At 38.9% G+C, this 17,847-nt stretch overlaps 1 protein-coding gene across 1 annotated transcript; it reads right to left on the bottom strand.

Moving 5' to 3' along the window:
* Window positions 1-1,573: 1,573 nt before the first annotated feature.
* Window positions 1,574-16,859, bottom strand: znf507 (zinc finger protein 507). The gene is made up of 7 exons (XM_062961660.1): window positions 16,702-16,859; window positions 12,704-14,802; window positions 11,504-11,609; window positions 8,354-8,468; window positions 7,542-7,646; window positions 4,302-4,436; window positions 1,574-3,859 (listed from the first exon to the last, which is right to left on the bottom strand). The coding sequence occupies exons 1-7, from the start codon at window positions 16,727-16,729 to the stop codon at window positions 3,511-3,513; spliced, it is 2,937 nt and encodes a 978-aa protein (XP_062817730.1). The 5' UTR covers window positions 16,730-16,859; the 3' UTR covers window positions 1,574-3,510.
* Window positions 16,860-17,847: the final 988 nt, after the last annotated feature.

The following is a 17,847-nucleotide window of genomic DNA, read 5'->3' as shown; positions in this document are numbered from 1 at the left end:
CAAAGGCGTTTATTACCAAAATACAATTAGTCAATACATGACAAAAACTTCTGTAAAATAAAATAAATTATTCTAACCATGTACAGTATTTCAGAAGGTAGTCAAAGGAGACCTACAAAGTTTGCTTCTGTAGTTTCCAAACACAACAATCCTAGAGAGAATGTAAGGCATGCATCTTAATGTGTGGAAAAAGATCTTTATAAAAGAAGCCATCCCATGAAGAAGATAACGCAAGAGGCGATATCTGCAATATTTTTTTTACATGTCAGTTTTCTAAAAGTTTTTTACTTTGGCTATTAAAAAAGCAGTGCCGCGGTATTACAATTCCTTTTCTTAAAAAAATATATGTACCCATGCCCTTGAATATCAAATGCAAAAGTCTATTAAATATATCTTAACGTTACCTTAAGCACCAACTGTACATTTTAAATGATTAAATAAGTGCTTTACATTGCAGTTTACTGGCTGAATCCCACACTGCCTTTCGGACTGAGAATGACGGGCACCGTTGCAAGAAGAAACAGATTCCGTTGGCGAAGCGGTCGCAATAATAATACATTGGAAGCAAATCCCATAGATTTTAACAACACATTTCCATGTAGGTCATTTATAATCAACGAATTGGTTGAGTCAAGGCTTGGTGGTTGAACCTCCTGGAAGAAGATAACTTAAAGCAGTTTATGCCTCCAAACCGTCAGAAGCTATCAATAGATTGGGATGCAATGTTTGTTTGGACTCTATAAAAGTCCAGCCCTGTTTGCAAGGGAACAGTTCTTAGTAAAAGCACATTGTTTGGACTGGATTATTTATTATATCCCTTGACAATTAGGGCTCGTAATTAGCAGAAAACCAGTGGATCTGAAAGCAGGATAAGGCAAAAGCAAGCAAGCATTATTCCACTCATCCTAAACTTCAAGTTTATCTCTAACAAGTGCAGCACACACTCACATTTTCCCAATGAATGAACACTGTACTATAAGGTTACCATCTATATCACATCTGTTTCAGTCATTCTCAATGAAATCTAACCTCAAATACAGACAGAGAATGAATGGAAACTTTATCCATAATGAAACATGTAAGAACTAAGAGCAATGGAAGAAATTATAACTCAGAGAATCAAAACTAATCCTACAGAAATTAAATAAGCCAAAACACACCATTGTTAGCAGTATGTGTCCATGCATTTCTTCCTAAACATGAAGGTGTGCCCCATGTCCCCAAAGTGCTCTTTTCAAAGAAAAAGAAGGAAGAATCCCTCTTCACAAATGGTTCACACTCCAACTTTCCAAAACTGTAAACATGATCAAGACTTTTATTTCGGGCTGAATACTTCAATGGGATAAAGACATGTATCAGGACGCATGAATGTATAGCAACGTTACGGACGCTAAAATAATAATACAAAATGTCAGTATGAAGATTACCCGTTCTCTGTGCAAATAAAGGTAATCTCATGTTTTGTATTGTGGCTGTAAATTTTTTTAAAGTATTCTATTTTACTATTTAATAGTAAAAGTTAATGAAAAAAATCCATGCATAAAATGCACTTTTATTATTTCTCCCATAACATGTTCTAAACAGAAGCTATAAAAGCAGCAGTGGAACGTTAGTAGTTCAATCTCAAGGTCTTAAATGAGAAACTATTTTGGATTTTCTTTCAACCCTTTTGATGGAGCAGTGCTTCAAGGAACCTGAACACAGGGACAACTTCTCGTTTTCTATTTCTCAGCACAACAGAAGTATGCAAGTATGGCGACATCATACTAATATAAAAAAGAATATAGAATGTAACAACCCAATGCACTGATATTTTTTGTTAATGGATGCCCATTCTGATCAAGCTTAAATTCAAAACAACTGCTGTAAAATATAGCATCCTTCGTATTAAGCATCTCCTCTCATTTTTTTTCCTGTTTGTTCTTTTTCAAATATAAAAACCTCTGCATTTCTAAATCTTATTTTTCATATATTTGAAATATTTTTGTAAATTCTAGGCTATATGGTAACACCTTTTAACCACACTGTTGCATAGAATTTAGAGAGAAATAGATTAAATAATAATCCAAACTGGAGACATCCTAGTTAATAGGTAGTCTTACGGAATGCCTCCTTGAACAATTTCTGTATTAAGTATTTAAAACTCAAACATTATATACAATTTTATTTCCATTTATCCAACTTCACAGTTTGGGGAGCCAAATTCAAGTAGCACCATGCAAACTGTGCGCTTCTAGCTTATTTGTGCTAAAATATAATTAGAAACACATAGATAAATAAATACAGAAGAAATATGTTCTACAGCTCTTAGGAAATCAATTCAATGTTGACACAGTTTCCTGTGAAGCAGTGAACAACTATAGAAAAGGGACTTTATGTATCCAAATTAAGTAATTTCTTGAAGTAACACCAGAAGCTGAAGTATTTAAAGCTAGCTATTTAGCTACACACTGAAATTGATGGAAGTCAAACAGAAAAACTGTGGGCAGAATCACAGCGAAAGGAGAAAAAAACACAGTTGGAAGCAAGTATATTAATCCAATATTTTTAGCGATCAATTTAGAACCATGTCAGACCAAGAATAATTTCTAGCAATATTCAGTAGACTGGGCCAGAACTCTTCAATGGTGGAAATGGGTGAAAAACAAATTCCAACTTGCTATATTTTTATCTGCTCTCAGATTATCCCATCTTGAGCGGGTTTTGAAATGTTATATGAAGAGAAGGAAACTTCTTTAATTTTTGTTAGACAGTCTGCTTGAAAGTTTAGCAATAACCTCTTCTTCTACATTTCCTGCTCCTCCATGTATGTTATGGCACCTCTAGATACTGAAATTAAATACCACTTAAATGCTTGCTTACATACGTATTTCAAAGTTTGGGTTGAACAAGACATATTTAGATATACACTCTGAACATCCTATTATACTCATACTGGAAAAAAAAAAACACACCACCCAACTCATATCGAGCCAGCCAAGTAATTTGTGACATGCCTACTTGTTTCATGCTGTTTGTATCAGACAGGAATTGTTCTCTCCTGCAAAAGAAGCAATTGGGCTCAAAATGTTGCTTGATCTTCTCTTTCACTCTCTGGGAATCTTCTGCTTCGTGAATTTATAGTTGTTCACATTGAGATTAAAAATATGTATCTGAAATGAATTCGACACCCTTAAGATAAGTTTCAAGGCATGGAGATTAAACCCCTTTAAGTTAACACCTTAGTGTGAATTTCCTATTATAATACTATATTTTGGATTAGTAACAGGCATTGAAAATGTCTCTGTCAGCAGGGATAACAGTCTCAGTGGCCCATTACCATCAACGGAGTATTTACTGTTCAGTTGTGTCAAGAGCTTATGAAATAATCAGCTTTCCTGTTGACACAAAGACTTGCGAATTTGGGGACATTACTGTTTTTTGTTACAGGTCTTCTCTGTAGCAAGCACTTCAGGAAATGATCGACAGGATGTTTCTTCTTTAAAGGAAAAGTTGACAATTCAATTCCACCTAGCTGATGCTTTGAGCCGCAGTGTGATCCTTGTTTAGAATGATGTTTATGATTTCGCCTTCATGCTCCTTCATATGATCCAACAAATGTTCTTTGTTGGTGGATTCAAATCCACAGATGCAACAGCAGAAGAGGAGGACGCAGTATTCTGTGCCCAAGTTAGTGTTTTTTTCTGAACTGGACGAGGTATTTGTTGTAGAAGAAGCAGAGTTTTGCTTTTCATCAGAATTCATAGATTTGACAGCAGTCTTTTCTGGCAATGTCAAGCCCTCCGAGTTCCCTGTCACAGGAACTGAGCTTTCGTCAGAGCTTTCAATTATCATCTTCCCAGGAAGCTGAGCTGGAAACCTAAGAAATACAGAAACTGGTTTATTGTTACGGTGTAGCTGACAATTCTCCAATTAACATTCAAGACTAGATAAGGTCAGTGTGTAGACCTAGAAAGCACAGAAAGCGCATGGTTAAGGATAACAATATAGAGAAAATATGTGGACTGGGTGATGGGAGGTGGGGAGAGGGAGTTGTTTTCAATAACAAAAATTAATAAAATGCCATTAAGAAGAAGTTTGTATAAAAGGATAAGGTGCCGTTAAAAGAATTGTTAACTTATGCATTACATGTTATACCAATGTTCAAGAACAGTGTGACTTGAAGGTCTTTCATTCATAGGGTTGCCATAAATTCAAAGTCAATGTGATGGTAGTGGCGATTATTAAGTTATTCATGCATCGTTGTTGTTTGCAGTGGCCCCCGTATTACAACTTCAAAAGACTCCAAAACACACACATACCTGCCGTTTTGTGAAATCGCATCGTTAATAGCTTTGTTCACTTGTTCATAGTTATAATTTTGGTCACTTGCGTGTTTCCACATGTGGGATTTCAATGAAGGAGGATGACTACACACATATCCGCACAGAGAACACCTGGAACAACAAAGGAGAGGAAAGAGAAGGAAAATAGGATCAAATAAGTAAGCCATCTCCAAAATGTAGTTAAATCAAAGAAATTCTACACAGTTTCCATTTCTATCCTGACCTGCTTTAACCAATACCTAATTTTTGCACATTATTTGTTAAAGACCACAAACATTGGACATATTTATCTAACAGATAATTCTGTCAAATGTGGAACATAAAGACAAATACATAGTTTAATCCCAAAGAAATTTCAAGCATTATATATTAGCTATTAGAATTAAAACAAAAAAGATTTCACGTAGGCAGGGAGAGGAATGCACTTGTGAGACATCTAATTTATAGAACTGGCACTCAGGTTATTTTAATTCTAATTGATAAGATATAGCTATTAAACATTAGCAATCATATATTTTGCTTCTTATAACTTTTTGTATATTTTTAACAATACCTGTTTTTACCTGATTTAATTTCTGCATATAGAATATATTAATACATTCTTTCATTGTCAGTGTCTAGTTTATTTTCTAAATTGGAAGAACAGCCACCATTTAAAGGCTAGAAACAGCATTATTATTCTGCATTATTGCTTGCCCAAATTCATCAAAACTGAGAAAAACATCATTATTTGAAAAGACCTCTATCAAAGAACCTGAAGGGTTGCTATTTGCCTAAATGCACAAACAAGTGTGGCCTGGGAGGTTTCTCACTGTTTCTAACAATTTAGTTGTAAAAAAATTTGTTCAAATTGTCAGAACAAATCAGATACAATATTTTCTTCCTTAATACACAACACATTGCAAGCATAAAGCTCAATACAGCAATAAACTTACAAAAAGTTGTGGGTTAAGAAAGCATCTTGAATTTTCTTGATGATAAGACTACTTGTGTACTACAGGTGCTGGTCTGCATTTTGCTCACCAATTAGTAACCACAGTAATCTATATATATAAAAGGGTAATGAAATTTCGGCCTAGGACAAAACAACAAAACTACACATCCCAGAAACACTAAACTTGGCAGCACAACCCCTCATCCGTGCCTCTACGTTCATACAACAAAAAGAAAAGAAAAATAAAGTCCTAATTAGAGGGAGAGGAATAATTGTTTTTATCCAATTGCTGCCAGTTAGAAGGCTAAGCTCCGCCCACTTGGTCTCCTAGCAACCCACTCAGCCCAGGGGACAGGCACAGTTAGGCCTCACTTAGGCCTCTTCCACACTGCCTATAAAATACAGATTATCAGATTTTAACTGTATTATATGGCAGTGTAGACTCAAGGCCCTTCCCCACAGCTATATAACCCATTTATAATGGACTTAATGTAAGGCAAAACCTTTACCCTTTACCTTAACTACCACCAATTCCTCAATACTTTATTTCCCATACCACCATACTTCGCCACAGCAACGTGTGGCCGGGCACAGCTAGTCTCAACTAAATTTACACAACTTTTAGTTATGCATGCAAAGGGATTTTGTTTACTAGCAGTCTTTGTGTATGAAAGCTAATGTTTTCTCGGGTAATCTTTTAAAAAAGTTTAATGGAATTTTATTTTAAAACTGTAAAACACCCACAACACACATTGCAAACATATACACATACACAGACAACCCGCTACCTACAATACAATTACCCCTCAACCCACCCCCAATGCACCCCACCACCTTGACTCCTGACACTGAACAACGTAGAGTTTATGCATAGTTTTGTTTAACCCTCTGTGCTTCTGGATCAATAAATTCACCTTGTTTTTATTTCTTGGATTCCCCCATCAGATATGCTAAAGCCAGCTTCCAATTTCTTTCAAAAACTTCATGACTTTCCTGTTTCAGATTGCTAGAAATCTTGGCCATCTGTGCCTAGTCCCTCAATTTATCCTTCCAATTTTTAATACTTAATGTTTTTTCACCTTTCCAGTCACTGGGTAATCTTTAAAGTGCTACAAGATCCCTTTGCATACTGACTAGTACCACAATGCCTTTGGATTTTAGTTATGGTAGTTATATATTTTTAATATGGATGGCAAATAGCTGAGAAAGTTACAGTGAGAGGTGCTGTAATAATGGCATGGAAAGAATCAGATAGAATTAAAGTGCTGATGGTACATAGAGATTCCAAAGAGCTAGAGAGAGAGGGGGGGGGGAGAGGGGAAGAATGTTATACACTATGTAACAATTTTTTTAAAAAAAAATCTGTTCCTGGTTTGAAAGTGGTATTTCTTGTTTAATTGTGCAGTCCTTACTTTCATTTTTGTGGGTTGAATTTTTGTAGGTTGAATTGGTTGAGACTCTATGAGATATTCATTGAAAAGCTAGAGCAAAATGTGCTGCAGAATGCCCCTTTTGCCAAAACAAAGTTTTTTGCAGTTTAATAAACTTTTTCCATGTTTTCATGATAGAGCCAGTTAGGAAATGATATTTATAACCCAGGAACAAAACTGTGTTACATAGTATAATTAAAACAGTTCCCTAAGTTTTATGTTAAAGACAAATGAAAACTGTAACAAGTGCCTATGTGCTTGAAAGAGTTGGATTTAGTGCCATAGTAAATATAACATTCAGTATTACACTAAATAAAAGCATATTCTATTCATCATAAAATGCCTTTTGCTGGATTACTACTAACCAGAATTACAGGAGAGCCTAGGATCCAAAAGGAATAGTCTTAAATAAAGAGCATAAGAGAAAGTGATTTAATAGGGATCCTGATACCAGAAATGTCTTTAAAAACAATGTAAGAATGAATCAGCTTGTCCCATTTGAAAAGTCTAAGATTGCATGATGTCTATACATTTTAGGCTGGATCCCAGGATTTGATCCCAGATTATCTGCTTTGAACTGGATTATATGGGTCCACACTGCCAGATAATCTGAGATCAGATCCTGGGATCTAGGGTAGTAGATCTAGCCTTAATGTGTCAAGGCAGCACTGTACAAAGAAAAAAGATGCTCCCTTACCTGGAAAATGTAAAACTAATGAGAAGATGTATATAGTTCCTTAAGGAAGTAATAGATGAGCAGATCTACAAAGACAACCCAAGAATCTTTCTCAACCCACAACTCTTTATGTGTAACAAATTGCTGCTTCCTTTGCAGGCTCCCAAGTTACCTACTTGAATTGCTCCATCAGCTGAACGGCCTGGTGCTCCTGTGGATGGCGCCTCATATGGCATTTCAGGCTATTCATATTAGTTGTTGCAAAGTCGCACACTCGACATCTGAAGGGAAGAAAGAAGTGGTGATTGTTGATGAACTTAGCAAGTTGCAAAAACAACTCTAAGAGAACTAAAGGGTGTGACAGAAACATGGAAAGAACGTAAGCAATTTGGGTGACCTGCAGCTCATTCTGAAATCCTACCAGTGCCATTGTCAACAGTTATTAAAACTGGCTGCTATATAAAATGCCAATAGCCATAGGTTTCCCAAGCTCTGGTTAAACAAAGATGTATAGTCCCATCCATATGGCATAAGCCTGTGCCCTTTGGATGATGTTGAACTCCTATTTCTATCACACTCACCAAACAGGTATGATGGGAATAATAGTTCATCAATGTCTAAAGATCAAGGCTTCACTACCTCATTGTTTCAAATCCATCAGTGAAATTAGACTTTCTAGACTGTTTGGCTTAATTTAAAAAGAAAAGAAGAGAAGAGAGACTCTATCAAACGTATAGCTTGTTTTGATAACTTCCCCTCTGTTGCTATCCCTTTTGCCTATTTAGAAAGAACATTGTGGAAGACAAGCAGATGCTTTTACAAGATTGAGCGAAATGTTGGTGGATGCTAAATATGCTGTCAGTGAAAAGTGACACACCGTTTCGGAAATAGGTTGTTTCAAGTTGCCTACCATATTCTATATTTAGAATGGGTAACCAGAAGAAAAGGTTTCTTAAGTTCTAGGAAAAGAAAATAGTGAGATACCTACCTGTATGGCTTATCAGAGTTGTGAATCCGTCTATGATTCCGTACACCAACGTATGTTGTGCTTGTGTAATCACAGATATCGCACCGATACAGTTTCTGGACAGAAATCCTATCCCCTGCGTGACAAGAGCACAAAAAGACAATGGATTAGACCAGCCATCACCATTACTGTTGTTGTCGTTATTATTATTATTATTATTATTATTATTATTATTATTATTATTATTATTATTATGTTTATGTTTATTCGTACCCCGCTTTTTCTCTCCACAAAGTGACAAGCACTTCAGGGATGTCATGAAGCCCTAAGGCCAATTTGGCAGCCCATGAAGTCATCTTCATTGCCCTCCTTTTTAATACAGAGGAGAATTATACCTTCGGAAGCAACAACAGAGACCTATGTGAACTCTGCAGGCAGAAAAGGGGCAAGAACATCTTTTCTACTCATGTTCCCCCAAAAGTGATATTCAAAGGAATAATGTCTCTAAGACTGGAAGTAAAATATATCTGTCAGAAGTATCACCTATTCATGACCTAGTTGTTTATGAAGTTGTCTAGTACCTTTCAAATCCTTTTAAAATGCCCATAGGCACTCATCACAGCAAATTCCAGGTAAAGAAAAACATTTCATTTTATCTATCCTGAATAGTGGAGAATGGTTATCTATCTTAGATAACTATGGGTACGATTATTATGAGAGAAGACTAAAAGGACTTCTTACCCACTTTCTCTTCACCATGGAGAATGATATGTATCTCTATCACATTTCATCTTATTTCATTTTTTTAAAGTTACAAAGGCTTTTTTTTTCTTATCAGGGCATTACTTAAGTTTCTTCATTATTTGGGCTGACTATACTATACCCTTTTGGACAGGTGGTGACTAGAATTATACAGAATATGCAAAACAAATTTATGAAGTGGGTTTAATCCAGAAATATTGTAGTGAAGAATGTTCTAGTTTACCCTTGTTAGGTTGTAACCTTCCAAAACTAACACTGAGGAATCTGCTATACCATTATATCTTTAAGGCTGAAGCTTAGAACACTCAAGTTGTTTTGGACTAGTTCTGCAAACAGTTAAGATTTTGTGTTGTTGAAGGCTTTCAAGGCTGGAATCACTGGGTTGCTGTGAGCTTTCCGGGCTGTATGGCCATATTCCAGAAGCATTCTCTCCTGATGTTTCACCCACATCTAGGGAAGACATCCTCAGAGGTTGTGAGGTATGAAAGGCATACTTCACAATCTCTGAGGATGCCTGCCATAGGTGTGGGTGAAACGTCAGGAGAGAATGCTTCTGGAACATGGCCATATAGCCTGGAAAACAAAAAGCAACCCAATTAAGACTTTCCTTAATTGGATTATATGGCAAGGAAGGAAATAGTGCCCACAGGCAAATAAAAGCATACTGCCTGGTGATAAACATCCAAACACAACCCCTAGTTTCCATCATATTTTACCCATAATTATGTCACTAGCTTAGACTTTTCATTTTGCAATAGTCAGAACTCTTTTATTCAGATTCTGGAAACTGAGCTGATCCCTGGTATATATGTATGAAGGAAGGGGGAAGCCATGAAGATATGTAATAGTGTATGATGAAGTGACCAGTTTCAATCTAGCAACAAAAGCAGGTGTTTCTATAATGTACATTATTGCAACAAGCCTACATTATCAGGCATTTACAATCCAATCATATGCTACAAGATCCCTTCAACGCCATAGTGCAGCCATGATAAAGGGAAGCGCTGATGATTTCGTAAACACAAAATGAATGTTCTTGCACATAAACAGATGCTATGCCATAAACTTATCGCATTCGGGCTGTTTTTATAGAGGTGACATCTGTCTGTCAAGAGGGCCTCCTTCCTCCTGCAACTGTGCCATCATTTGACTGAAATGAGTTTCCACAATACTTTACAAAGCTTAAATTCTCATTTAATGAATGCTTTTAAAAAGGAGAACATTTTCAGCCAAGTCATACTTCCAACTCGAGATTTTGAAATGGAAAAGAAGCACATTAAGAATCAACGCAAGGCTTGTGTATTGAGGGTGTTGAGGGTGGAGGAAAGAAGGGAAGCATCACATTGAATAATGTGAATAATGTCATCTCTTGATTCCAGAATCTTCTAAAGACAACTAGAACCAACTAGTTTATCTAAGGAGCTGTAGACAGTAGCAAAGAAAGTATAAGATAGATCTATTTATTGATTCGTCCACTGGCCATATCAACAATAAAAAACAAAGATACAGTGACAAATAGACTCCAATCACCATCCCAAAACTCCTGAAATAGTTCATAGGTTTCTCTTCAGGTCGTATAAATCTTTCATCTTTTACCAGAGAAAGTATGAAATCCTGCTTCTGCTCTATTTGAACCAGGGCACATTGAGGAATTTGGAGGTCCTCATCAGAGGTTATGTATGGCAGAACATCACAGCTGTTATTTTGGCCAAATAGTAACATCACCGGAGTCTCTTTAGTGTCTTTACTAACACAATTTCCTTGTTCTCCTGGGGTGGGGGTACCCCTTCCAACAATATTTCAACTGTTTTAAGTGCGGTTGCGGGGATTTTCAAAAGAAAAGGTTTGACCAAAAATGGGGGGTCAATGGTGCCCCCACGGCCTACATAGGGCTTCCCTCAAGAACCAGATGATCTCCACCTATTAAAAAACCAGACACTTTCCAAGTGAATAATATTATTAAAGTCTTCCCCTCTTGTTATTTTCCAGGGAATAATTGTAACATTTAAAAGCTTATCTGCCATGCTGTCTCAGCTGTGTATAGAATATCTATACAACAATGTTGCCAAATTGTGCATGTAACACACTAAAAGTAACACAGTGGCCACCATCAATTATATATTTGATGTAACAAGTAAAGTCTTTGGTTGTTGGTAAACAGAGACTTGCCATGAAAAAACATTCCATAGTCTGGGAAACCAGGATAGCAGCAATGAATAACAAAATATCATATTTCTGAACAAAGAATAATGAGTAACATAACTGATTACTTTTGCACCTCCCCGATGTAACAATTAACTGAAATAAGTTACTTTTAAACAGGAGCATTTCCAGCTGTGTATATTGCTAGCAATGGTTACATTCTTGCTTAGGTATTAGGAACAAGCAAATCAAAACGGAATACAGTACCAACTCTTTCATCCACTTCACTGCAAGTTATTAGACTATCAGTTGAAGCTGCTGAGTACATCTCTTGAAGGCTGTGTTGGTCTCTTTCATGGTTTCGCAGCTGACTCTGGAACACAAAAAGTCACACAATTTTTAAAACTGTGTAAATATTACACTGTCTATTCCTGATATTCAACACCTGCTTTCCTGTCCACTGTCTTTTATACTTATGAAAATGACAGGAAGTTATAATTAAAATTGTAAAGAAAGTTCGAGTTATGCAGGGCATTAAGCATCTAGATGGAAATGGAGAAAGAAAGCCAATTTTCAAATTAAGTGGGGATAAGCAAACTTGCTTCCATGTCTGGGCCACATTTGCTTTCCTTGCAACTGTGTAAACTTTAGAGAATCAAAGAAATGTAACAGTAATGTTAACAATTATGTGATATAATAAAACATTAAAGAGTTGTAAGTTTCTACCCTCAAGACCTGCAGAAAGGACTCACCCTGCATCACAGTGTATAACAATCTACTAGGGAGACAATTAGTACATATCACTATGTACAGTAGAGTCTCACTTATCCAACATTCTGGATTATCCAATGCAGTCTGCCTTTTAGTAGTCAGAGTCATTGTGATATTTTGGTACTAAATTCATAAATACAATAATTATTACGTAGCATTACTGCGTATTGAACTACTTTTTCTGTCAAATTTGTTGTTAAACATGATGTTTTGGTGCTTAATTTGTAAAATCATAACCTAATTTGATGTTTAATAGGCTTTTCCTTAATCCCTCCTTATTATCCAATGTTCTGCCGGCCCGTTTATGTTGGATAAGGGAGACTCTACTGTAATACAATTTTTGTTCCTGGGTTAGAAATGTCATTTCCTACTTGGTTTTCTGTTTTCTAAGAGCCAGTGAAATCTTTGCTACACTCCTGTTTTTATTTTGAATGCAAGTAAGAAAGGCTTTCACACATCTTGTTCACGTAGGACCTTCCAGACAAGCCCTATATCCCAGGATCTGATCCCAGAATTTCTACTTTAAACTTGATTATATAATCGAGTCCCCACTGCCAGATAATCTGGGATAAACAGAAAACCTGGGATCTGATCCTGGGATATAGGGCATGTCTGGAAGGGCCCTTAGTATCCTGCCATAAGGATTTTCATTCTGACCATGCTGTCAGAAAATGCCAAGCAATGAACATTATTTACCTTGTAATGAAAGGATTCCTCACACTGTTTGCACTGGTACATCCGTGTTTTGCAGTGGTTGATCATATGGCTTTCCAAATCCTTGCTGTTGTCAGCGATGTGCTCACAGATGGGACACTGGTAGGGCTGCCTCTGGCGGTGAACCCGCAGGTGCTGCTTAATGTACCCCTTGTTGCCACTGCTGTAGTGACACAAGCGGCACCGGAAAGGACGGTCATCATTGGGGAGATATTCCACCAAGCTGCTCCCCAGGACACTGGCATCATTGGCCGGTTGGCACTGAACGTTGTCTTGCAACTCCTTCAGAATGTCATCGTCAGAGGCATTCTGGTCGGTCCTTTCTTTCAGTTTTTCAATGACAGTGAGCAGTGACATGCTGATGCCCATTTTCATGGGACCTTCGGTTAACTCTGGTTTGTCCTTCTGAATTTCCATGATAGTACACTCAGTTTGGTTTAGGTTAGTCAGTTCGTCAGTTTCAAGAGATGTTGCCAGTTTAGAATGCACTTCAGTTTGCCTTTGCCCAGACTCTGAACCAAAGGCATTTACTTCGGCAACGGCCCGGAGGCTGGATCGAGCAAGCTCTGCAGCTCGGATTGGCATCGTCACAAGGGCTTCAGCAGCAAGCGAATGCAGCCTCAAGGACTCTGAATTTGTTCTTCTCCTTGCAGGAGGGGCATTTTCATCTGCTTCTTTGGCTCTGGCAGGATTTATGTCCCCCTCTCTCTTTTCTGTGCTGCTCCATCCAATTATAACCTCTTCAAGTTCAACAGAGTTTTTATCCATGTGATAAATGTCCCCTGGTCCATCTCGAGAAATGCTGATATGCTCAGAAATTACTTTTTTTTCAGCCTCCATTTCAGCCTCCATCGAATAAGGCTTCTGCAAGACAGGTTCCTCGGCACTTGGCAAACGTTCCACTATGACATTAACGTGGCCCTTTTTATTTGGACTGCAGTTAATGATTTTCTGGGCTGAGGAAAGTAAGCTGTCACTTGCCACACTATCTTGTTCGAAATCTGCGTCAGATATGGTTTCCTCCAACAGTTTTCCTGTGGGTGAAAGTGCAGTTGATTGACTTAGGACTGCCTCTTCTTTCATAGGTTCTTCTGATGGCAAAGGTTTGTAAGTCATTTGCTCAGGACTGCAAATGTGGAGCTGAACAGCCTGGTCGTCACAGAGACCCAGTTCGTTATTTTCCAACGAAAGGACAACCGTATCCATGCTGTGAGGAACGCCTAAAGCAGTGGGATCTGGCAACGAAGCTTGTTCATTTTCTTCCTCAAATATGGGATAAGAGCAATCCACTTCACCTGCATGTTTCCAAGCATGCGTTTTCAACATTCTTTGCTGGCCACAAGTGTAACTACAAATCAAGCAGCGGTACATGCCGTATTGTTCATAAGTATACCATTTTCGCCGCTCCTTCGCAGTAACGTGAGGCTGAAGCTGTGCCACCGCATCAGTTCCTACTTTGACAAGACTTTCTACCGGTCCCTGCAAAGTAGTGCTTGAAAGACCTAAACACTGTTGTTCCTTTGACAGTGTATGGGTTTTGTCACCATTCTCCGGGTGATGCTTGACGTGAGCCTCAAACTCTTCAAGACTTCTAGTGGCAAAACTGCACATGGAACACATAAGTATTACTTCGTTCTGCTGGCCATGTTGTTTGATGTGTTCTTTTAATAAGGGAAGAGTGGGAGACAAAGATTTACAGAGGCTGCACTGGTAACAAATCACTTTCCTTTTGCTTAGTGGAGGACTGTCTGTTACATAATAATCCTCTATATTAATGGTGCCCAAAGCAGGCAGTTCAATGGTTTTGGGAGGAATCTCTAGGAGGTTCTGTGGTTCAAGTGACAGCAGTGAAGTGTCGGGATGCAAGCGTTTTTTTCCTACCAAAAGGCATTTCTGAGTTTTTTCACTCTCAACAATCTTGCTTAGCTTTTGAATGACCTGAATGAGTGGATCAGGGTTACACTTCTGATCTTCGCCACTTTCTGAGCTTGGGCTTAAGGCTGCTTCAGAGATCAGTACTGCTTCTTGTTCGCCGATATTTGAGATGAGTGCTGTAATATTTTTGCTCGCTTCCATAATATCTGAAAATTTTAAAATAAATATGTATGTATAAACACTTATGTGACTACATGTAGCATCAAGCATTCAGAAGAAAAACCTGAGGGTTTAATTGGCTAAAACTGACCCCTCAGTGTGTGTACCTGTAACTCTGAAACAGCAGCACAATTTAAGCACACCTGGTTCAACTTTGTATTGCATTTATACATCACTTGGTGGTTTAATTAGTAAATGTCCTGCAACGAAAGAGCTCTCCCAGGGCCCTTCCACACAGCCCTATATCCCAGAATATAAAGGCAGGAAATCTCACGATATCTGCTTTGAACTGGGTTATCTGAGTCCACACTCAGATAATGTGGGATTTTCTGCCTTGATGTGCTGGGATATAGAGCTGTGTGGAAGGGCCCCCAACCTACATGAATTACACTTAAATACTTGATCAAATATTTGATTAAGTATTCCTAATAATTGGGCCTTTGAATACATTACAGTTTTAAAAACAGTAGATATGATAGATAATATATATCAAGTCTGTAAATATATAAGTGAGGGAACAAGGAAAGATAGGATGCATCCACACTATAGAATGGGTGCTGTTTCCATAGCATTGAGCCATGGTAAAGTGCTGACAAACTGCATCTATAATGAAACCTCCTTTTTCCTTCTGCTTTATTCCTAATATGTTCAGCTGGGAGAAAAGAAGGCACAGAGAAGCAGAACCTGAGAACCAACTTTAAATATTTGAAAGATCCAATTGACAAGGAGGAAGGAGCAAGCTGCTTTCCTTCTGCTCTGGAGACACAAAGGAGGCATGAATTCAAATTGTACAGAGCGGGGGGGGGGGGGGGGGGAGATTCCACATAAAAACACTAGGAAGAACTTATTTCAGGTTAGAATTGTTTGAAAAGGAAACATGCTGCCTGGGAATGTAGTAGAATTTCCATCTCTGGAGGGTTTTAAAGGTAGCGTAGATGGCCATCTGTCAAGAAAGCTTTGCCGTTGTCTTCCTGTCTGGTAGAATAGGCGTTGGGTTCCCTTCCTGTCTGGACTGAATGGGCGTTGGGTTCCCTTCTGGCTCTATGATTCTCTGGTTCCCTGCCAGGTCTATGATACTATGGTTTATTATTATTATTATTATTATTAAGCAGGGGCTGGGTGGCCATCTGTCGGGAGGGCTTTACTGGTGTCTTCCTACCCGGCAGAATGGTGTTGGACTGGATGGGTCTTGGGGTCCCTTCCAGGTCTATGATTCCATGGTTATATTATTATTATTAGGCACTGATTGGGTGGTCATCGTTCTGCCTGGCAGAATGAGGTTGGACTGGATGGCGCTTGGCCTATGATTCTATGATAATGATAATAATTAAGCAGGGACTGGATGGTCATCTGTTGGGAAGGCTTTGTTTGTGTTTTCCTGCCTAGCAGAATACAATTGGACTGGATAGCCCTTGGGGTCCCTTACAGGTCAATGATTCTATGGTTCTATTATTATTATTATTATTATTATTACAGTATTATTATTATTATTAAGTGCTGACTGTATGGTCATCTTTCGGGAGGGCTTTGCTGGTGTCTTCCTACCTGGCAGAATGGGGTTGGACTGGATGGCCCTTGGGGTCCCTTCCAGGTCTATGATTCTATGGTTATATTATTATTATTATTATTATTATTATAAAGCAGGGGTTGGATGGCTATCTGTCGGGAGGGCTTTGCTTGTGTCTTACTGCCTGGCAGAATGGGGTTGGACTGGATGGCCATCTGTCAGGAGGGTTTACTGGTTTCTTCCTGATGGTTGGATTGGATGGCTCTCTTTGGGGGTCTTTCCCAGCAATAAGGTTCTATCTTGGGATAGGGCTCACGAGCCGTTCAAGAAGAGGCTTCGGGTCCTCTCTCTCAGTCTCTCTCTGCCTTCCATCACTTACCTTCCCGGAAGGAGGGACCCTGTGGCATTCGCGCCTCCACCTTCCCCTCCCTCTCTTCAGAGGCACCGCTTCAAAATGGCGACGATGGGCACGGGATCACGTGGCCCGCGGGGCCGGATCAGGTGACCAGAGAGTGAAAGTCTCCTCCCGCTTTCTCTCCCGGAGCCCCTTCCCCCTCCCACCTGTTGCCATGGCGACTCCAATACACGGCCGTCTCGTGCTGTTTGGAGCCGAGCAAGTGAGGCTGGCCAAGGATGAAGGGAGTTGGAGCCACGCCGTGGACCAAACTTGGGACAGATATACCAGGCATGGGCAAACTTCGGCCTTCCATGTGTTTTGGACTTCAACTCCCACAATTCCTAACAATCGAAGGCTTTCATGGCCGGAATCACTGGGCTGCTGTGAGTTTTCCGGGTTGTATGGCCTTGTTCCAGAAGCATTCTCTCCTGACGTTTCGCCCACATCTATGGCAGGCATCCTCAGAGGTTGTGAGGTCTGTTGGAAGCTAGGCAAGTGGGGTTTATATATCTCAGGATGGGAGAAAGAACTCTTGTCTTTTTGAAGGAAGTATGAATGTTGCAATTGGCCACCTTGATAAGCATTGAATGACCATGCAGCTTCAAAGCCTGGCTGCATCCTGCCTGGGCTCTACAGGCCAATGGAGACTCCACGACAGACATCAGAAGATCTGCAAGACCAAGAACAAGCCACGAGAGTAAAGACAAAGATCCACCCAGAGGAAAAGTGTTACAGTGTTCCCTCACTTATCGCTGGGGTTAGGTTCCAGGACCACCCGCAATAAGTGAAAATCCGTGAAGTAGGGACACTATATTTATTTTAATATTTATACATTATTTTAGTAGTTATACACTATTTTAAGTCTTTATTAACTAATCGTGTGTTGATAAATTGCCTTCTCCTCCCGTTGCCACTTGGGCGCCTTTTCTCTCCCTTTGGCTTCTCCTTCCTCCTTTCCTTAGGCTGTAAATTATAATTTTTTATTATTTATAATAGTCTTTTAGAGTTTATTAAAAACCGCGAAACAGTGAATCCGCAAAAAGTGAATCGCGTAGTGAGGGAACACTGTATTAATCTACATTAGTGGTTCCCAAACTTATTTGGCCTACTGCCCCCTTTCCAGAAAAA

The sequence above is a fragment of the Anolis carolinensis genome, unplaced genomic scaffold, assembly GCF_035594765.1.
Source record: "Anolis carolinensis isolate JA03-04 unplaced genomic scaffold, rAnoCar3.1.pri scaffold_9, whole genome shotgun sequence".
In the NCBI taxonomy this organism is placed as follows: domain Eukaryota; kingdom Metazoa; phylum Chordata; class Lepidosauria; order Squamata; family Dactyloidae; genus Anolis; species Anolis carolinensis.
This window is presented reverse-complemented; position numbering and strand designations above follow the sequence as displayed.

Coding starts and splice junctions, on each gene's coding strand:
- znf507 (XM_062961660.1), bottom strand. CDS start 16,729: ATGCCACAGGGTCCCTCCTTCCGGGAAG. Junction 14,803..16,701: donor GGGTCCCTCCTTCCGGGAAG/GTAAGTGATGGA, acceptor TAAAATTTTCAG/ATATTATGGAAGCGAGCAAA. Junction 3,860..4,301: donor GCGATTTCACAAAACGGCAG/GTATGTGTGTGT, acceptor TGTATTTCTTAG/GTTTCCAGCTCAGCTTCCTG.